This window comes from Amia ocellicauda, chromosome 3 (genome assembly GCF_036373705.1).
Source record: "Amia ocellicauda isolate fAmiCal2 chromosome 3, fAmiCal2.hap1, whole genome shotgun sequence".
NCBI lineage: Eukaryota > Metazoa > Chordata > Actinopteri > Amiiformes > Amiidae > Amia > Amia ocellicauda.
In genome coordinates, this window is record NC_089852.1 from 16,679,913 (window position 1) to 16,701,945 (window position 22,033).

A 22,033-nucleotide genomic window follows, 5' to 3' on the forward strand; every position below is an offset into this window, starting at 1 on the left:
ACCGTACCTGTGAATCGTGTCTTCTCCACTGCCTCATACCTACAAGCTGCTAGTTCAAGGACTAGGCTACTGGCCACCCAGAAGTACCCTCTTGATCTGAAGCACACCCTGCTAAAGGCTACATGTTGTGCGGATCATACTTCTCTAAAACCATAAGTATACACTAGAATTAATGGTTATCCTGCTATTAATTCAGTCTCCAATAATAAATTAAATAAATACATTTAAAGTATTTTAAATTAGCACAGACTCTGTAACTAGCCTTAGACAAGCCATTGCCCTATGACTATTAATAAGATCTCAAACCATTTATTTACTGTCACAGCCAGTGCTTGCATCTTAATTTTGAAAGCAACATATTGAAGACTATCGAAAGATACTGCCTTTAATATTTGTTCCTCTTCAGATGGTTTTGGAGGGGCCGATTATTTGGTGTCCAGACAACGCATTGCCGAGAGACTCTTAGTTTATGACTCTCCAGCACTTGACCTACTGTAGAAGCATCTCAGTATAGGAAAGATCATGTTAACTCATTATTATACTCCTGAAACAACCTATACTAAATTAAATAAATAAAAAAATAACTTAAATCCATTTCAAATAAGCCATAGCACATTTTTTCCAAGTTTTACAATAACATCATGATAGGAAATTAAAGCATAAGGACACCAAGGTGAATGGAACAGAAATGTTTATAAGCATTATTTTCCAAACCATTTGCACACAAATTAGTTCATTTCCATCTGACCAAAAAAAAAACATGAGGAAAAACTACCGTTCTATCTAGTTAGCTCTAAAATACAAAAAATAAAATAAAACCACAAACTCAAATTCTTATTCTAGCAAAAAACTAAGGTATTTTACATTGAACCTGAGGAGATAAAAGAAAAGTGTCTCCACTTCCATCTTCATCTGTGTTTTGTCCAAAGCTGAGAAAAAAATAAAAGATCCATGTTTCCGCTGGGGAAGTAAGTCCAAATAAAAACGTGTGTATAATGTGGAGTCTCAAGTGTGTTCTCTTCTAGTGCTTGTAGGTCTAGCCAACTCTCAGTGGAGGAGCAACCAATACTACTCCATCTCCCCGAACGAACAGCATTGGGATGTTCCTCTTTGTGGACTGGAAGACAAAGGACAATCTTTTAAGCAGCATGTCTTTGAAGTCATGGGTGCAAAATTAAGCTGGTATCTAATAGTGTGAAGTATGTACAGCAGTCTTATACAAGTAACAGAGTGTGTGAAGAGTAAAGATTAATGCAGAAGATACAGTGACAAGATACCGCTCACGCCACCAAAAGCCTTACAATGGAGAGCAATGCATGTCGTGCAGCCAGATGCGCTGCACAAGACATCGTTCACACTTCCTATTGACTTATACAAGAAATACAGGAATGTTTGTAAATGCTGTTCTGTGATTGGTTGGTTTCTCATATGTAAATTATAATGTATAATGACAAGTTGGCAAGTTTGAGTGGGCAGTCAGCAGTTTACAGCTCTGGGTCTCATTCAAGAGGGAAAGGACTATTTGCTTCACTACAAGCTTATATTCACTGGGTGAAAACCCTACTAACAGCAAAACAGCGGGATGTTTAAAATTACAGAAAGCACAAATTGTTTGATCTGGAAGGTAACAAACTTCATGAATAAAAACAAGCAGTTCAATTCATACACCAGTTACTACTGGTGGACAAGAGTTTCCCCAACCTCAAGTCACTAGTAAAAAGTATTCCCCCTATTCTGTCAGTCACAAACAATGCAAAAAGATAACTGACAAGTAATAGTAATTAGAAGCTCATTTTGTTTATTCGGTCAATAAAATAGAAGCAGAAAAATTAGTGCCCAGACAGACATGAAACAAGTAAAAAAGGGACTAGAAAATATATCTAATATTGAGCTCTATTATATAAAGATCTTATACAAGATCTTTGAAACACTTGTTTTCATTAGTAGGCAGGGTTGGCCCGTTTCAGTGTCAAATATAAAGAAAAGGAAAGGCAAATATTCACATTTTAAAAGCTTTTCTCTTCTAATTGAGACCTGCAGATTTCTTTATTTCGGCATGAAAGACAGCCATTATTTGATTTACAAGAAAAGCTACAAGAAAGCATTATATAATGTACAGATCCCATTTGGTATCAAGTATTTGATCAGTAATGCTGTTTATGTAGTACATTCCTATGGTATTAAAAATGGAAATTGTGTTACTTTTAGTCCTCTGGCAAGAGGTAACAATTTACTTCATTTTCTGGGATGCACCGTCACACAATCCGCACAAAGACAATTCCTAATTAGTGGTTGTAATATTAAGGAATCAGTTTTCCCAATAAAGTGCATGAAATGTAGCATGACAGAAAATACTTCAGGAAAACTTCACAAGTTTAGGCATCTAAACATCAATGTTTTCATTTTACACACAAAAAACACATTAGTGTGTCTACGCTGTATACCAAACAAGCTTTTCATAGAGAGGTATTATTTTGTCACATAAAATGTGCCTTTCCCGTCTAAAGTTCCACCTTTCCAATTTATTACTGAAAGCAGTAAGATAACTAATGTTTAATTAGACCTTTAATAAAACTTAAAGATCTTAACGCAGACAATTCAAGTTTGGTATACAAATTCAGATTGCTGGAAAGGAACAGGTATGTCATTGTTGAACACTTTATTTTTTATTTTTTTTAAGTATGCTGAAAAGTGAATTCAAATAGGAGAGAAGCTACAAAAAGCAGTTTGACAATTTCAAATTGTGGGACATGTAAAACATGTAAAATGAGAAAAGAAAGGGTACTTCTGGGGGTTAGTATAAAGGTTTGTAAAACCTTAGCATTTTTTAGTGTGCTCTTGAATGCATGGTTTAATATAGTGCAATAGAGTATACAGAGCCAACACACTACAGCATGAAAATAAATAAATAAAAACTCACTTTATAGATTTCCTCATAAGTTTCCTCATCAATCTCCACTGTGGTCACGGTCTCTTCCACATCCCCCAATATCATGTTCAAATGCTGATCATAAGCCTACAGCAAATGCATAAAAGACAAGTTCATATATTTTTCAGCATTTCACGATTATTCATATGAATCAAGTTGAATTCCCCCACTAACTCCAGACCTGTGGCGTATATCCTTTACCAACCTTTAAACTCGTTTTATTGCAAACTCAAACAGAGCCTAAAGCCCGTCTGCAGATCGCGGGGATTGTGAAGCCCTGCCACTCACATGCAGCCGGCCCCGCAGCTCCCTGTCATTGCGCATCTTCACATAGATCCGCTCGTCCAGGCTCAGTCTGATGAGGTCCAGCGGCTCCTCCACAGTGTTGGACGTCTGTTGCTGGAAGACAAACAGTCGTACATTGTCAATAGCATCCAGGAAGAAATATGCCACAGCTCTGACGCACTTGCGGTTTTAAAACATCAAGGTATATCAACCGAATTGAAAAGACAATTAATAATCAGCTTTTGCTTCATCAGATTCATATAAGAGTTATACAAGACCTACAGCTACCCGTCAAAAACGTATGTATTGAAGTTTATTGCATAGTAACTTAAGCCGAATAATTTGCTTTATAGAGAGAGAGCAGTGTGTGTATATATAAAGTATTAAAACTAGCATTTGAGAGACATCGAAAGTAAATGTAACAATGCAGATGAATGGCATTGTTTAGTAGGCTATTTAATGCACTTTGCAGCAGATGGTGGACTTCATGCACTTGCAGAATTAAATGTAACAGGATAGATGCATAGCCTAACACAACATTATGGTGGGGTACAAATAAATGGTATAAATTGAATGAATTGCTCCTGTGCTGTGATCTTTCAACACGGCAAGTTCCACAGAAACGTAGCGACCGTAAGCGCGGCTCAAATTCACAACAGCAACATTACACTCATTACTTAATACAGAGCCGGACTCTGAGCTAAGCGTAATATACTGTTCATTAGCCAGTAACTAGATATGCTGTTATTTATTTTTTGTAAATGAACAGCCCGCATCAACTACACGCTGGATTCTTATTTGCCGCTTCGACAATATACTGGCCTATCACTACCCTAAACTAATCCAGCTACCATACACACATAGGCCGGTTTATTAGTTTACATTGTTTGTCTAGCAAATTCAAACACTGTTCCTAACACAAAACATCTACTTGACTAATTATTTTTAAAGAAAAGCTTAAAATAAAAATTCAACCTGGTCCACTTCATCCGCCATTTTTCAAGATTCCCAGAATCCCGGGTGAGATCTCGTTTTCTCGCGCGAATTGCATTTGTCACTGTACCGAGCGAGAGGAGGCGTGGTTTATATTAGCGCTGCACTGTGAGCGCTTCGAGTGCGATGATATGTTAAATTAACATTCATTTCACTGAGTTATTATAATTATAATATGTGATGTGTGTATTACGTATTTATTTAGTGCCAATTATTATATTTATTTATTTATTTATTTATTGAATGACTGATTGGCAGACGCGGTTACACGAGCAATACTGAAGTTCAATAATGCAGTGCAAATTTCAAATCAAGCATAATACAATTACAGTTAAGGAATTACAGAAGTGCAGAAGTTAAAATATACAGTTAATATAAAATGCAAATCACATGATCTGTTCTGGGTATGAGCTACTTATCCTACTACTTGAATGAAGAAGGCTTTTTGTAGAATGTTCTGAGAAAATAATTAAATTACAATTTTGTGAAAAGAACAATAACGAATTTGGATGATATGAATAACCTAAATATGGTCTAGTCTATAGAATTCTGTGATTTGTTCTCCGGGAGCTGATATTTCCATTTGGATGATTTATTATTTTTTAATGCAAAATTAAAAAAAGTACACCCATAAATAGATAAAAAATACAACAACTGATGTAGCGGATCAGATTAAACAGAAGTATTATAAAATATTTTAAAAATATAATCAACAATTAAGTGTAGTCAAGCAAAACTGCAATTACTAGCGTCCAGAAATCATCATGGGGCAGCGGCCAAAAGCAAAGTTATTACAGGTTCTTTAACACTGGAGTGTTCAGTGAAATGTGTATTTAATTTTCGACAAAGACTGTGTAAAAAGGGATTTATCTGGAATGTTATTCTGCAGCAGAATATCAAGTGCTCCATGATATGCATGGCTCTCTCTCAGGTGGTATCTTTATGGTAAAGTGCAGACTTGTTGGACTGCTTCTATTCGGTGGTCTGTGAATTGTAGTTTTGTGCTTGGTTAATGTTTTTAAAAATGTGTTTACAGTTGCAACTAGTTTGTCTGCTTTCTGAAAAGTATTTACAAAGATATTACTGGAAATGGCTATTATGTGGGCATTACACACAGTTTTCACCAGCACTGTGCTACTTGACCTCACTGCTACATAGCCCATCATAAGCCCCATCTCTGGGGTTCTTGTCTGTCTGCTTGTACTGTGTACTGTGTCGAAACCCTACACCTTAATGGTTGTGACTGTGCTGTGTTGTCATCCTGCACCTTATTTGATGTTGCACACCATACTATACTTTGAATTGTATTGTACCTTTACTTTGTGACTTAGAGCTTTGATTGCTGCAGCTTGCTATGCCAGTCTACACTGTGCTGTAAAACAGAGTCATTCTTATTTAAACTATTAGCCATTTAAAGCCTTAGATGGCAGGAGTGTGTCTGTGTGTTTTGATTTGTTCCTTAGTTAGAGCACCAATAGCAAACTGTGATCACAATATGGTTAGCTTTAAGGCATACTTTCAAAAAACAAGGACCAAGTCTAAAACAATGGTCTACAATTTTAGAAAAACAAACCTTGAAGGTATGAGGCGGAAGTTAGAAGTTAGACTGGAGCACACTGGATACAGATTCAGTCGAAAATTAGCTATAGAATACTTTAATTATATATAACTAGCAAGAGGTTGTTTATTTGGATTTTGTTTATATGAAGCCACTCAATAACTTGTCATAACTGGGAATTAGCTCAGTATTTTTAATGATAAAAAAGCACTTATAGTTTGGCTCCCCATGAGTTCAATTAGTATTTTAATTAGAAGGCATAATACATTTCTGCTTCTGTATTTGCATTTCTTATCTATGCTTTGCTTTGGAAACTTCCAGTTAGCTTTACAGAGATGGGCTTATTTGCCTTGTTTCAAAATTATAGTAAATGTTGCAGTAGGATACAGTGTGGTTAATATTGCAGTATTGCTGTATAGATATGGCTGCTATTCTGCGTGTCTCCGGTCTTGCAGAAGGAGCTGATAAAGAAGTTTGTGATCCTCCAGGAGAGGAAGCAGATTCCCGAGGATGTGTCTGTGTGTGACATGAGGGAGTGGCTCCTTCAGCAGAGGAGGGAGGGGCGACACAGGGCTCTGGGTCCTACATTACAGTACAGGGTCTGTGGTGACATGAAATGCACTAATGGGCTTTCTCACAAACATGGGGAAATATTAAGATTTATCACATATATTGTTTAGGATCACTAATTTAATCTCAGATACACATTATATGTTACAGTTACAATATGGATTATTGTTTACCTGAGGTATGAGTTCTCACATGATGTGTTACAACACTGTCTGCAGTCTGTCTGGGAAAGCTACACCTGGTCTACCACATTGCGTTGTTTGCTCAGTTTCACAGTGCAGGACAGTCACTGAATAAGAATACATGCTGAATAAACTTAATGAAAAAGTAGATTGTAGTTTAATATAATATAATATTACAGACAACAGATATATTTATTCATAGCAATATAGATAAGATACACAGATAGATGGCTGATGAGTTTACATATTGGTCTATAGCTGGATAGAAGCACATGGTGAGTTAGTCAGAAAGGACCTGTGGTGACATGCTCTGTGTGCTGTGGGAAGGTGCCAGCAGGTCAACCCCTTGGAGAGAGGCCTCTGAGCCACACTGAACTGGTAAGAAAGAGAGAGAGAAAGAGGAAGACAGTGAGAGAGAAAGAGAGCGAGAGGACACTATTGCTGCCTCACACACTCACTCAGCAAACCTACACAGTGGCCACACAAAGCAAACTCTGGGAATAGCACTGTCCTTTACTGTACTTTGTATTACAGGACCCAAAACAGAAGACATAAGCCACTCTAAAGACAACAATAAAGACGTAAAGCTGCTGCTCATTTCTCTGTGTTACTCTATGAATGGTCTTAGCTGTGCTGGTGTTATGTGTCCCATGTGTTTCGCCCAGAGCTGGAGGGTGAAGCACAGGCTGATCGTGCAGAAGCTGGAAGTCAAGGCGTGCAGGGAGTTGCGCTTGGAGAGGCGCTGGACACTGGCCAGAGAGAAGAGAGAGAGGAAGGTGTATCTGTCTGGCATAATGTGGAGAGCCGTGACTGCTCTGCTTTGACTGGGGTGTTCCATGATTACTCTCACCCACAGCCTGCAACTTCCCAAAACCACTGGGGCTGCTGCTGCTTGTGAACCCCTCCTACACACACACACCTCATCATAACATCCAACGGCTCTGTTTGGACAATGGCAAATAAAAGCAAATGAGTATGCTAACTGAGGGAGTAAACAGTCTTACAAAATATACATAATACTGACAAGTATATTTGGATAATTATGTTTACCTTTACCTAGACAAGTTTACCTTGGAAACCCACCTACCTTGGAAGCCATTTCCCACACCAGGAAAAGGCGGTATAAAGGACAAATCTGCCATCCAGCAAGAGTGTGAGTTTTGATAGCTCTCTGATGCATGAAGGTTCTCTGGAAAGCCATCCTTCATCAACTCTCCAGGAGGTGGAGATGAGCCTGAGAACCCAAGAGTCAGAGAAGATCTCCAGAAAGCTGTGGAAGTAGGAGAGCCCAATCTTTCCACAGAAAGCCATATTGCCTGGGAGATTGTGTCCACTGTCCTGACTCAAAGAAACAGCAAAGATGCTTAAGAGAGCACTTCAGTGACCCCTGTGACCAAGACCAGGAGTGAGAAGGAGTTCAAGCAGGTTCCTGTCCTGTCCTGCCCTATTCTCCTGTAGCTGTTTTCGGTAACTTCTCATCCAGCTTCCACAGAAACGCTGTCCACACAGTCTATGCCTTTGTTGGAAGGGTGGGGGAGAAATTCCACAAGTTAAAAGGCACCTTCACTACTGCAGAGGAAGCAGTGAGCATGAACTCCAGTGACACCCATGTGAAAAATACTTCTCATTGGCTTTAATCAAGTCTATTCTGTGGCCTGGGATATCGTTGCTGCTGCTCTGGAGAAACTAGCTGATCTTGTCCCAATGAAAGCTGAGCCTCAGAGGGTTGTGCTGGGCAAACTGAAAACGTTTGCAAGTCAGGAGGCACTGGGAATAACTAGTTACAGGACAGTCAGCTGACAATGTTGCCAGATTTGCAGAGTCCCTGGAACTGCTTGCTGCCTTTACCCCACTGGATAATGGTAAATCAGAGCCTTCAAGGACCCCTCAGCAAGGTTAGAACAAGCCCAGTAATGTCAACAGAGTTTCAGTCACATCTTGAAGTCAGTCAAGATGGAGAGAGCAGCTAAGAGCACCCAGGGGAAAAAACTTGTAGACCACAGACATTACAAACCTCATGTTCAAGCACCTGAATGAGAGCAGGGTTTGTCAGGAGGACATAGCACCGACTACATGCACCTTCTCACACCTCATCCTCGGTCGTGTCCCTATTAGATGAGAAATCCGGGGCCAAAGCGGGGGATTTCTGATAACTAACAAGGATTGTTCAGCTGGTGCTCGAGCCTCAGTGTAATAACACAGACGTGGTGATCAAGACATCACATCACTAGTCCCTCCTCTGCGTCTCTAAATCTTTTGATAGCTCACTGTTCAACTGTGCTGCATTGTCATCCTACACCTTATTTGCTATAGCACACCATACTACACTCTGAACTGTATTCTTACATTAGTTTGTGACTTTACGGTAACCTGCAGCTTGTTGGGCCACTCTACAAATAACTGGGCAATGAAACCTTTTAAGTTGCACGTGTCAAAGCACTTGACTAATTAGGTTGTCTCTATAAGGGAATAGAAGTGGAATGAATGGTGATGATTATAATTGTAATTTGTAGTTAGATCTTCAGTTTTTTTGTTTTTTTTGTTTGTTTTTTACTTTGTTGGCAGGAGTGTGTAAGTGTGTACTGTATTCTCTATGGTACTCTCCCACAGAGCTAATTATGTACTAAAAGTAAGACTCATCTGTTAAAATAAAAACTGGTGTTCTCAATCAGGTCCAGTAGGGGGCGCCCTTCAATAAGATTCCACACCACAAGGCCATTCGGTTGTCGGTTTCAAGAGGAGTAGGTCTGACAGCTCCATATAAAAAAAACAGATGGTCAAAGGCAATAGAAATACCTCCTCTCTGGAGTGGTTATAAAAGACATAGAGCAAGCATTGTGGAGTAGTGGTTAGGGCTCTAAATGTTCCCAAATATCAGCTTTAACCACATCGCTGGGGAGTTTGTGCCAGATTGTGACAACTCTCTGTGTGAAGAAGTGTCTCCTGTTTTGTCTTGAATGCTTTGAAGCCCAATTTCCATTTGTGTCCCCGGGTGTGTGTATCCCTGCTGATCTGGAAAAACTCCTCTGGTTTGATGTGGTCTATGCCTTTCACGATTTTGAAGACTTGGATCAAGTCGCCATGTAGTCAGAGTAGATGTAGAGTAATCGTGGGTTCAATCCCAGGTGGGGGGACATTGCTGTTGTACCCTGGAGTGAGGTACTTAATCTAGATTACTCCAGTAAAAGACTTGTATTAATGAGTAATTGTACATATAAATAATGTGATAGATACCCAGAATTCTGAGCTTAGTAAATTTCACAAATAACATTCACCCAAAAAACAAGCACTGCTCCTCCAGCCTCAGGATTTACTCAAGCAGGAATACAAGGAGGATATGAATACAGGTGGCCTTCTCAGACTCATGTAACTATTTAAATGGCGGAGTGATATTCTTCATCAGACATTTGTTTTTGAACGAACACTGGAAGGGGGTGGACACTGAATATTACAAACTAAAAAAGTAAAATGGCTTGCTATGAAATACCTGGGCTTGGCTTGATGCCAAGAGTAGTTTCATTCTGGCATATGCTTGGTGCCACTGCATACTGGAAAATAAGCTGTTGAAGTGCAGAAACAGCAACAATGCAGTATTAAGACACAACATTTAAAGGAAACAGACTAGAGATTCAGGTCGAGCAGGCTGGGTCTCTGTGGCATCTGCAAACATGAAACAAGGACTACCTTATGCAGGTAGTGTGTGGTTTGTGTTAAAGTTTCATAAACACACCCGTCCACAATCAGGAACTGCTTTATGTAAGTGTACCTTGGCAGGCTGCAGTTCTGCATTTGAATTTAGTGCAGATACTTTAATCCAAATGCACACAGAATTGTGATTGTAGGAGGTTTATTTACCATTGATTTGCAGGTGCAGGCTACACTAAACAAGACATATATATTAAGATAAAGGTACACAGTGGTACAAAGACTGGATAATCAAAAGTATAGTATATACAAATTATACAAGTGTAAAAAAATAGATTCTGAAATTGTCATATTAGCTCATAGGTAAGCCTGATTCTCCGAAATGTCTAGATACATGTGTCTTAAGTCAGTTTTATTTTCTTTTTGCCCTGAACAAGCCCTTCCCCCCTCTGTAGCTTAGTCTTAACTTGGCATGGGAAAAAAGTTTCATGAATTTGGCCCAAAGGCAGTCTAAAACTAAAGGCTGTTTGACATTGTATCAGCATAACAATAATTCACACTTAATTCTTGTGCATTCATTTTTGCAAGAGATAAGCGTTCCCCTTGCAAAACAGTATTGTTATTAATGATTTACTGTCATTTGATACAATAATGTAATTAGTAATAGTAACCACAGGACACACGGACACATTTCGCATTCCACCAGGGAAACTCATTTGTGATGTGAGGGAATGACCTCTGATTGATTCAACTACATCTGCGCCTGCTTTAAAAGCGTGTCTATATACTCAAGGTGTTTCTAAGGAGTTTCTCATTACAAACAGAAGACTGCAAAACCAAGTCAAATAAAGCAAGCGAGACTGGGAGGTGAAGCAAAAGCCGGTGCCTCCCTCGGTGGCCAACAAAGGGTTAAGCTCGACTTTTAAATAACAGCGAGGAGGCGCGCGAGGTGCCTGTGGCAGCAGCACCCAGAGGAGAGCGACGCGGGACTAACTACGCGGTGGCCTTTTTACACTGACGTTTATTTAGCGCGTTTTTATTATTTTTCATAATACCCTTACATTTTAGAAATCCTACCCACTGCCAGCCGGATGTCTTCAGCGGCGTTTGTGCTCTCGGTGGCCGTCGGTGTCGTGTGCGGTCTCCCGCTTCCAGCGCTGTCGAGCCTGCTTCCCAATGACAGACCCATCATCGGTAAGGAGATCCAGCCGGCATGCTGCACCTTGCTTCATGCTTTTCCCCCTAATAGGTTACTATCTATTAAGTGTTAATATTATATATAGGGCCTTACCATGATGATACGCCTTGCCGTTTTGTGCGGCGTTTGCGTCTCTGCTGGTGTCATTATCATTGATTGTAGAACAGTGCGGTGTCGTCTTTACTGCGGCTGGATATTATGTAACATTTACCAGCTGCAGTGAAGTGCATACAAGTTGTTTTTCAAAAGGATAACTTTCTGGAAGCTGGATGTGTTGGGAATCTGCTGGGTGACACGACAAAGCTTTGTATACTTGTTCCACAGGCTTGAACGGTTTAATTTCCAGAACAATCTGTGATTTTACTGAGAGCTGAAGTACCTCCCCTCCTACCTGCTGCAAACCAAAGGAAATGTGCGATGAATTGCATGTGCTGATTGCATTTGCAATTGTAGCTAGTACTGGCAATGTTTTGAGAATGAAAGGGATTTCAATTTAAGGGATGGTGCACAAATTTGTAAGACGCGGCACATTCACTCTTTCTGTACTTTCATCACTTGCAAAGACTGATCACAAATATGTTTCCCCCCTTCTCCTCTGTGGCATTATAATTATTAAACATTGCTAAAACCATGCTAGATTCATGCATCTATGAGTCACACTTTGAAATAAGGTGGTGTGATTCCTAATGAATTCATATCAATAAATACCACACGATTGTAATTACTTTTTACCTTTTAATGTATTTTTTAATACAAAAATAATAATGCAAATGTTACATTTGTTAGTGTTAGAAGTGGTCTCTTTCCAACATTTTAGTCTGTTCAGACCAATCTATTAGTCCCAAATAAACACACATGTTTGGAAAAATAAGCTCTAATAATTAACCAGTCTCATCAAATAAGCAAGTTTTCTTGGTCTCCAAACCCAGTCCTGGAGAATTACATTTAATGGAGTTCCTTTAGGCATCTTTTAATGTGTTCATGTACCTTTCAATTGAAGTGCAGTGTGATTGTGTCAGCCTATCCACTTAAAATTAGTGGCCATGCCTTGATTGATGGGTCAGTTTTTGCCTCTTTTAGTTATGAATCAGGCTATAAAGGCTATAAATTGTTAGTTGGCAAATCAGAAAACATTTCTTACCTACTGTTTATTAATTGGGAGTACTAACACTTACAGCAGCTGTTTATTAATAGGATCTACTAACGGTACATCAATTAATTTGTCAAAAATAAAGCCTGATAAATAACTTGCTGTACATCAACTAGCAATTGACTACATAAATGCATCATAATTTCCATAACTGGTTGTTAACTGTTATAAATCCAACTCTTTAAATATAACATTACTCTGATGGTTGCGTTCATGCATTTTCATGATTTACTGCTGATGCCATTTTTCTACTTTTGCTTCCAATTTAGGGATTTTAGCTCAAGAAAATATCCCAGGTTACCCTCATGCTCAGGGAACATCTTATATCGCAGCTTCTTATGTAAAGTACCTGGAAGCTGCAGGGGCCAGGGTGGTTCCAGTGAGGTAAGATTTTGCCCATACTCAAGCCTACAAAACGCAGCAAAGGAATCCAAAGCTTCAGAATAGCCAAAGTAAAACTGTAGAATATTTACTACAGACCTTACTGTGTTTGCCTCATTGTGTTGATGCAAAACTTTTGTCATTTCACAGAATTAATCTCACAGAGGAAGAATACACCAAGCTTTTCTACTCCATAAATGGGTATGTGTTTCAGGATATACTTGACCATATGTTGTTTACGTTTAGCTATGTACATAAGATTTTCAGGCCATTTTAAAGGCATCTGAATAATAATAATAAAATTTTAAAAAGAGTAAAGAGCTATTTACTCCTCAATGTATTTGTTGCATTTTGTAACTTAATAAAAGTGTTTCAAAATAGAGCAAATGGAATCCAATGTCCTATTTCACGTGAAATGCTATTGTGTGAGAAGCCCTTAAGTGTCCTATCGATTATTTCAGGGTACTCCTACCTGGTGGAGATGTGGATCTTCAGACGTCCCAATTCGGAAGACTGTCCAAGATATTCTATGACCTGGCAATAAAGGTATGTCACCAACACGGTAGACTGGATAATCAAAAGATTAGGATATAAAAATAAAAGCATATCTAAGAGTCTGTTTCTTTTACTTTCTTTTGAGACGCACAAGACTGTTTCCTTATAATGGCATGGCTGGTGGTAAAGATGAGCCTTTTTGGTGAATAACACAATCTAGAAAAAATATATAGTCCCACATTCATGAAACTTAATGTCTTGTTAAATTTACTACTTAGTCTTAACTTGGTACGAGGGAAAAGGTTTATGAATTTGGCCCATTGTCTTACTGAACTATCATTAAAGCACTATTGGAACATATTTTTCCATGTACAGTAGACTCTTGATTATCCGTGCTAATGACGGGGAGGACGGCCGTAGATCATCAAAAATATAAATATTCCCCGGATCGCTGTGCCATATAGATATAGGTGTAAATTGTTTAAGCTTAGAAAATCTAGTTTATTAATAAACAAAATTTAAAATGGTACAAACACACTTAAGTGGGTTTGAAAAATCCTAAAATGGTTTTCTGCCTCAATGAACTAGCTTCCCTTTTGCGAATTTGACGTTCTTAATCGATGCAGTACCAATTTGTCCGAAATCAGCACATCATCCTGTTTCAAGTGAGCAGGAAGACCCTCTTGTGTAATCAAGGGCAGATTCAATCGAACTCCACCCACTGTTGTAAAGATATGCAATTACTGTAGAGGCAATCGTCGATTTCAGATTAACCGGAACACTTTTTTTAACTTATAACAGACATTTCCAAGAATAATAATGCATGTATCACTTTTTAGATTATTAATTTGGATTTAAAATTTGAGTTATTTAAATTTAAATCTGAGGTGCATGGTCAATCATGAGTCTGATGCATCTTTAAACTCACTACTGGGGAAACCATTAAACTGATCCTAGTAAGAAATTATTAGTTCAGTTGAGTACCACTATGTATTGTGGAACTCGGGACATCCATGTTCTGTCAGAATAGAAGTTTATGAAGTACCATGTCACAAAGCTGGGACTGTAACATGGCAGTTTAATGAGAAGAACACTGAAATCATCTCTGGACCAGTTAAGAATCTAGACCTCCATCGCTTTTGGGTTTAGGAGTTGAACCAGAGCTTTTCTCACTGCAGTAGAATCTGTACTGCAGGAGCAATGCAACATTAATACAAGGGTAGGCCTATGTTCTCGCACAGTAAAAGCATTGTTGAGCGTCATCCTTCAGACCTCTTCCTATTGTCCAATTATACATAGTAGGTTTGTTGAGTTTTAGCTGGTTGTTTTTCTAGGCCAATGATGCGTCGGATTACTTTCCCATCTGGGGAACCTGTCAGGGGTTCCAAGAGCTGACTGTCCTCACCAGCAGCAAAAACCTCCTGACACAAACCAACACCAAGGCTGTGGCCCTTCCCCTGACTTTCACACCAGGTAGGAATTCAATACAAGCCATTCTCTTAAAGAACAAAACCATACAATAGATAATGTATAAGCAGTAGGAACTTCAGCAATGCCAACTCGCAAAATCTAATTATTTTCTGACCTAACTTTAATTCTTCTGCTTTGCCTTTGTCAATTGTTAAATAAAATAAATACCTGTTCATATAGAATTCAATGTCAAAATGGATCAACACGATCATCAAAGCAGCAGGAACAATAGAAAGTATAGCAAGTAATGCTTGCTTGTATATTTATTACTTCTTAGAAGACTCCCTTATCCAGGGTGACTTGCAATTTTTACAATAGATCACATTCTTTTTTACATACAGTGAGGGGGGAAAAAAGTATTTGATCCCCTGCTGATTTTGTACATTTGCCCACTGACAAAGAAATGATCAGTCTATAATTTTAATGGTAGGTGTATTTTAACAGTGAGAGACAGAATAACAAAAAAAAAAACAATCCAGAAAAACGCATTTCAAAAAAGTTATAAATTGATTTACATGTTAATGAGTGAAATAAGTATTTGATCCCCTATCAATCAGGAAGATTTCTGGCTCCCAGGTGTCTTTTATACAGGTAACAAGCTGAGATTAGGAGCACTCTCTTAAAGGGAGTGCTCCTAATCTCAGCTCGTTACCTGTATAAAAGACACCTGTCCACAGAAGCAATCAATCAATCAGATTCCAAACTCTCCACCATGGCCAAGACCAAAGAGCTGTCCAAGGATGTCAGGGACAAGATTGTAGACCTACACTAGGCTGGAATGGGCTACAAGACCATCGCCGAGCAGCTTGGTGAGAAGGTGACAACAGTTGGTGCGATTATTCACAAATGGAAGAAACGCAAAATAACTGTCAGCCTCCCTCGGTCTGGGGCTCCATGCAAGATCTCACCTCGTGGAGTTTCAATGATCATGAGAACGGTGAGGAATCAGCCCAGAATTACACGGGAGGATCTTGTTAATGATCCCAAGGCAGCTGGGACCATAGTCACCAAGAAAACAACTGGTAACGCACTACGCCATGAAGGACTGAAATCCTGCAGCGCCCGCAAGGTCCCCCTGCTCGAGAAAGCACATGTACAGGCCCGTCTGAAGTTTGCCAATGAACATCTGAATGATTCAGAGGAGAACTGGGTGAAAGTGTTCGAGCTCTTTGGCATCAACTCAACTCGCCATGTTTGGAGGAGGAGGAATGACCCCAAGAACACCATCCCCACCGTCAAACATGGAGGTGGAAACATTATGCTTTGGGGGTGTTTTACTGCTAAGGGGACAGGACAACTGCACCGCATCAAAGGGACGATGGACGGGGCCATGTACCGTCAATTCTTGGGTGAGAACCTCCTTCCCTCATCCAGGGCATTGAAAATGGGTCGTGGATGAGTATTCCAGCATGACAATGACCCAAAACACACAGCCAAGGCAACAAAGGAGTGGCTCAAGAAGAAGCACATTAAGGTCCTGGAGTGGCCTAGCCAGCCTCCAGACCTTAATCCCATAGAAAATTTGTGGAGGGAGCTGAAGGTTCGAGTTGCCAAACGTCAGCCTCGAAACCTTAATGACTTGGAGAGGATCTGCAAAGAGGAGTGGGACAAAATCCCTCCTGAGATGTGTGCAAACCTGGTGGCCAACTACAAGAAATGTCTGACCTCTGTGATTGCTAACAAGGGTTTTGCCACCAAGTACTAAGTCGAAGGGGTCAAATACTTATTTCCCTCATTAACATGCAAATCAATGTATAACTTTTTTGAAATGTGTTTTTCTGGATGTTTTTGTTGTTTTTCTGTCTCTCACTGTTAAAATACACCTACCATTAAAATTATAGACTGATCATTTCTTTGTCAGTGGGCAAACATACAAAATCAGCAGGGGATCAAATACTTTTTTCCCTCACTGTATAATGACCCATTTATACAGCTGGGTTTTTACTGGAGCAATCTAGGTACAGTACCTTGCTCAAGGACAACCGCACTAACTAACTGCTACTCCACATTGCTGCCAGTATACTAGGATTGTATACTAGTAACTAGTATTTAAGGTTTCGTTCGCATTGTACTTTTAATGTGACACGTGGATTTCTGTGGTAAGATTTTATTTCAGGTTGTACCATTTTCTTGGGTTATATATTTGTATGTTTGGGTTTTCTTTAATTGAGTTTGGTTGCTGTGGATATCCCCTATATATTATTGCTCCTGTCCAGCAATAAAAAACGTTTTAATAACCATTTCACATTAACAATCTCCATTAGCCCATGAAGTACAACCACGTGGTATACCTAAGGAAGGCATTGTGTATGACCGTTCTTGAATTATAGTTGGATAGTTGACAAGGAAACAGTTCTTAATCTCCTACTTTTTGACTGCCAGGATCAACAAATATCAATTTATCAATCCATTCACTATAAAACTGTTTTGTAAGCATTTTCAGCCTAATGGACGTCAATTACTTAATGCAGGAATACAGATAGTGATGAGAAAGTTTGTGATCTCATTAGAATTGTCATAAAAGTTTGCACTGATGTGCTTATGGCTTGTTGTTAAACTATTAATGAATAATAATTGCCCTTTAAATTAGAGCATGGCTGCGATGTGTTCAATACACACCTTTGTACCTTTACCATCCATTCTTCAATGCTGTTAATATCAGTATTATCCTGTGGTTTTATTATTCAGCGGCTCAGAACAGCAGGTTGTTCTCCGGATTCCCGAAAGATCTGATGGAGGCCCTGGCCACAGAGAACATCACTTCCAACTTTCACAGCTGGAGCCTCACACTGCAGGTACTGCATCAGCCTAGGATTTCAGTCCCACCAAATCTGGCAATTGTCTTAAAATAGAATCTCCCTATATTTAATTCCCCTGTATGTATTGACTGAAGTTCAGGATGTTCCAGACTAAAGTCTTTTTATGAATGTAGCATTTTTTATTACATTTTCTAGGTTTCAACTTTTCTAGCTCATTTGAGCGAGAAGAAAAATACATTTCAGTTTCTCTTCTGTGGAAAACACGGAAGCTGTATTACATAGCAGCAATAATCTATATAGTGGACAACTTAATACACAGAGTGAATACTGTTTACAACTCAGTCTGTCAATCGGGCCAGTTTATTGCAAATGTTAGATGCCATTTAATTTGTAAGTAACAATAAATTGCTTTATCTTCTAACAATTTTACAAAAGGTTTACATTAATGTATTTCTAACCCTATTGCTAACAAGTTAATAAATAATTGCTCCTTAAAACACAGTGCAACTACAATATGTTCCCTATACACCTTCCTCAACGTGTAAGAGCCCGTTTGTTTTCTGCAGAACTACACTCGCAATGTGAAGTTAAAAAAATTCTACAAGGTTCTTTCCACCAACACAGATGGGCAAAAGCATTTCATTTCTACCATGGAGGGTAAGTACTGTACTGGTCATTTACAGCATATTTTGCAAATTGTATACCAGGCATTATGTGCTGCAGATTATTTTCCCTGCAGTACCATAAGTGGTGAATCCTGCACGGTTATTAAAATAAGAAATGTCTACCCCTCAAACAATAATAAATAAATTAAAAGCAATTACTTGTGAGTTTCCTTATTTGAAGTCTTATGTGGAACTTGACTCCCTTTGGTGACGTATAACTCTCAGTGATCTCTTGGTGCCCTGCTTTACACACACTTCTTATAACAGACACCCTATCAGATTTGTAAATCATTCATCATGCTCTGGATACGCAGCATGTTGCATAAAGGCACATGGATACATACATTGTGTATGTGTGCGTGTGCATGTGATAAACCAAACGGAAGAAGAGGCTGATATTTTCTGAAGAGCAGAAACACTGTTCAAGCTCGGGATCTCAAGGGCCACAGTGTCTCCTGGCTTTTGATAATCAATTGGTCAGATGAAGAAATAAACTTTAATAGTTCTTCCAAGGGCTGCAAATTATTGTACAATTAGTGACCCCTTGAATCGAAATGAGTTTTGTAAATCGCATCAACTGCAAAATGCTTTGAAACAACCTTTTACACGTCTGATTTAAAGAAGTCCAGTTAAAATTATAAAAAAAGACTGCAGATTCTAACAACTGAGTTTGAAATCTTTGCATGAAACCAGCAGGATCCTAATAGAAGTAACTGTTGTGTTCTTTGTGTAGCAAACTGGTACCCTTTCTATGCAGTCCAGTGGCACCCTGAGAAGAGTCAGTTCGAGTGGATCGAAAAACCCGGCAATGTGCACACCCCCTCAGCCATTAACGCTGGTTTCTACACGGCAAGCTTCTTCGTCAATGAAGGTGACTCCTAGCTCTGCCCATCTTATTCTTGCTCACACACGATTGTTCTCTCTCTCTTTCTCTCTCTCTCTCTCTCTCTCTCAACATTAAGCCTTAAACATGTCCTTTTTTTTCCCCCCACAGCACGGAAAAACCAGCACCACTTCACAGACAAGAATGAGGAGGAAAAAGCGCTGATTTATAACTACTCGCCAGTGTTCACGGGCCTGAACAGTATATTTATGCAGAATTACTACTTTGATTAAACCGTCTCTGAAACGCTTGCCCCCAGAGGAACTCACCCGCTTGTTGAACTTGTAAGTGCACCTTAAGATATTTGAGGGTTAACAATTGAACATCTATAACAGTCCGACCGGATCTATGAAGGATTACAATTAGACCGCTGAGGTCCTGTTATTACGTTTCCAATGACTAGCAACATAAAAGTTGTGTATATGCCATTTGCTATATTCAAGTCTTAATGCTACTGTAATGCTACATACCTTTTGACTGTTAATTAGAAATGTTCAGTTCAGATAAGCTATATGGAGTATTTCAAAAGAGAGGAGATTGGATTATGCAAAGGGCTAGGACAGAATATAGTATGGCACTGTGCATTCTACCCCCCCCCCCATTCTTTTTTTTTTTTAAATGTGGATTTTTCATTGGGATTCTAATGGTTATACGTTTCTTGGCTGAGGTTTTGATTCTGTGTTCACATATATTTACCAAATATGAATATCCTTTTAAATGAGGCAAAAGGCATTTTATTTCAGAGTTTCAGCATTATGAATGTTATGTATGAATATTGAATGTGCCATTTTACATAAACACATTAAACACCTGCATCCAGTCCTATATAGTGTTGGTTAAAGCTTTATATAGCCTGCACAACATATTACTGTAAGGTACTCAAGTACATGCCAGAGACAAACAACACAAGACTTAAGTAATCAATTGCAGTTGCAAAGTTAACATGAAATATACATCTTTAGCTTGCTGTACTTAAACAAACACGGGCCAATGATTTACAGATGTATAAATGTACACACCTACATGTTAAATAAAAGCAAAATGTACACTGAACTTGTGATGAGTCATTTTCATTATTGAAGTTTGGATTTGAATGCTGTGTGCTCCCATTGTCTTAATAAAACTTGTAATCCATCCCTGCAGGTGTGGTTTTGAAACTCTGTCACAGTAGACTTTAGATGGTCCACATCTCCAGCATTAACCAGGAGTCTGGCATCCTGTGAGATTGAATGATTTTGTAAATGCTCTTCACGTTAAGAACTGCTTGGAGTTCCACATGCTGGATTCTGAAACAGTTAAGTGTTCTTGGTTTGTCATCTGCTTGTAAACTGAGGGTATCCTCTGATCTTAGTTGGTGGTTAAATGACAGCCCACAAGAAAACAAACTCACTACCACATAAGCTGCATGCTTGAGAAAATATTTTGGCATAAGTGTTACCCTTTATTTAAAAATATAAAGGGAAACCCCAATCGGCTAAGGCATGGTTCTTTTTTTGGTTAAAGTATTTAAAGGTTTACAGTTGATTGGCACACTGGAGACATCCCCATTACATCATTCATACTAGTGAACTTGTAATTCCGATTTAACTGTTAAATGCGTCTGAAATGCTGTAAAACTTGCATCGTAGTAAGAATACTTTGTCCAGGAAGAAATGTTCCAGTCCTGGATTTTACTGAGCAGTACAATGGCAGTGCCTGAAATCAAGTCTTCACTAAACGCATACAATACAGTGCTCGTGGATTTTGGCGGCACATTACTTTAGTGCTCGGAGAATTGTTTTGTTACCCAGATGCCACTTGAGATGCCAATCTCAAGTCAAGGTATCTCTCAAATGTACTAATGGGAGATCACAGTTTTTATGTAAGGGATAGAATGTGTCCCATGATTTTGACATACAACAAAAATACCAACAGACTCAGTACTTGGTGTGTTGTTTAGCTGAATGAATATTGTTCACTAAAGTATACTTAATTCTAGATAACTTTTGCAGTTTTACTGGACACTGACTGAAAAGATGCCAGTTGACTGAGTTGAGACTGTCACTCCACTGATTTCTATGGGGTGGCAGTCATAAGATACACCCCCCACCCCATCTTAATATTGTTCAATCAACTGGAAATAATGTATGTTTTAAATTCAAAATATATGGATTCCCTGTGATCAATGATATAGGCAATGGGTGGTCTTAATAACTGACTGACTGAAAATGTCCACTATAAAATCATAACTATACATATATTAATTGTATCTTAATTGCAATAGATTCATATCTATCTTTAATTCATATTGTAACTCAAAATTGCCGTTTTTAAGTATGCTGAAAAAATACCTGAAGAAATAATACTAATAATAAAAATAAGTCATATGCACACCAAAAATAAAGTTAAAATTACATCTTTCTTTTCATATAATAGTCATTATACAATCAGCACACACATCTTATCAAAGCATCTTGCAGTGTCCACAGTGCGGTTTCCTTAACCACTGCTGGTGTAGAGTTATATACTACAGATATTAATATTACATATGGCAATTAGAAAATAAACTCACTTTCTTGGGGTTACCATACAGGGACAGGGCTAGGGCTTGAATCAGGAATCTTCTCCTTAAGCATTCGACCACCTTGCCTCCTCGATGAAGTCTACCAGAGGCTGTGCTGGCTCAAATCTACAGCAGTAGACGTAACAGCAAAAAGTGATGGCAACACCTTTGGTTGAGTGGTTGATGGCGATAGACTTTTTTCAGAAGGAAATCACAAATAAATCACACGAATCACAAATGAATGGGGTAGAATTGTTTTAGTTTTTTACTTGCAGTATATTTTACATTCCTGAAATGTGTATACCCTTGACAAACTAATATATTGCCA

General features: G+C 38.8%; 2 protein-coding genes and 1 long non-coding RNA gene across 4 annotated transcripts; 1 reads left to right on the top strand and 2 right to left on the bottom strand.

The window, feature by feature from the left end:
• Window positions 1-674: 674 nt before the first annotated feature.
• On the bottom strand, window positions 675-4,266 carry lsm3 (LSM3 homolog, U6 small nuclear RNA and mRNA degradation associated). Its single transcript, XM_066698323.1, has 4 exons — window positions 4,190-4,266; window positions 3,218-3,328; window positions 2,921-3,016; window positions 675-1,117 (listed from the first exon to the last, which is right to left on the bottom strand). Exons 1-4 carry the CDS (start codon window positions 4,208-4,210, stop codon window positions 1,037-1,039), a joined length of 309 nt encoding a protein of 102 aa, XP_066554420.1. The 5' UTR covers window positions 4,211-4,266; the 3' UTR covers window positions 675-1,036.
• On the top strand, window positions 3,424-20,299 carry LOC136738959 (gamma-glutamyl hydrolase). 2 transcript variants are annotated; one of them, XM_066698322.1, is made up of 10 exons: window positions 3,424-3,513; window positions 11,231-11,356; window positions 12,780-12,894; window positions 13,042-13,092; window positions 13,353-13,437; window positions 14,721-14,859; window positions 17,545-17,651; window positions 18,182-18,272; window positions 19,014-19,151; window positions 19,275-20,299. In XM_066698322.1, exons 2-10 carry the CDS (start codon window positions 11,254-11,256, stop codon window positions 19,394-19,396), a joined length of 951 nt encoding a protein of 316 aa, XP_066554419.1. In that variant the 5' UTR covers window positions 3,424-3,513; window positions 11,231-11,253; the 3' UTR covers window positions 19,397-20,299. The 2 variants fall into 2 exon arrangements, with proteins under 2 accessions (XP_066554419.1, XP_066554418.1); XM_066698321.1 differs by lacking the exon at window positions 3,424-3,513 and having other exon boundaries at window positions 11,035-11,356.
• Window positions 6,656-11,311, bottom strand: LOC136739001 (uncharacterized). Its single transcript, XR_010812757.1, has 2 exons — window positions 11,224-11,311; window positions 6,656-6,892 (listed from the first exon to the last, which is right to left on the bottom strand). It is a non-coding gene; the product is annotated as an uncharacterized LOC136739001 (long non-coding RNA).
• Window positions 20,300-22,033: the final 1,734 nt, after the last annotated feature.

What these genes read in the sequence shown, in the direction of transcription:
- LOC136738959 (XM_066698322.1), top strand. Translation starts at nt 11,254, where the DNA reads ATGTCTTCAGCGGCGTTTGTGCTCTCGGTGGCCGTCGGTGTCGTGTGC. An exon ending in GCCAGGGTGGTTCCAGTGAG is followed by an intron (nt 12,895 to 13,041) that starts GTAAGATTTTGC and finishes GTCATTTCACAG; the next exon opens with AATTAATCTCACAGAGGAAG. An exon ending in AAGCTTCTTCGTCAATGAAG is followed by an intron (nt 19,152 to 19,274) that starts GTGACTCCTAGC and finishes TTCCCCCCACAG; the next exon opens with CACGGAAAAACCAGCACCAC.
- lsm3 (XM_066698323.1), bottom strand. Translation starts at nt 4,210, where the DNA reads ATGGCGGATGAAGTGGACCAG. An exon ending in TGGCGGATGAAGTGGACCAG is followed by an intron (nt 3,329 to 4,189) that starts GTTGAATTTTTA and finishes TTTGTCTTCCAG; the next exon opens with CAACAGACGTCCAACACTGT. An exon ending in CTTATGAGGAAATCTATAAA is followed by an intron (nt 1,118 to 2,920) that starts GTGAGTTTTTAT and finishes TTTGTCTTCCAG; the next exon opens with TCCACAAAGAGGAACATCCC.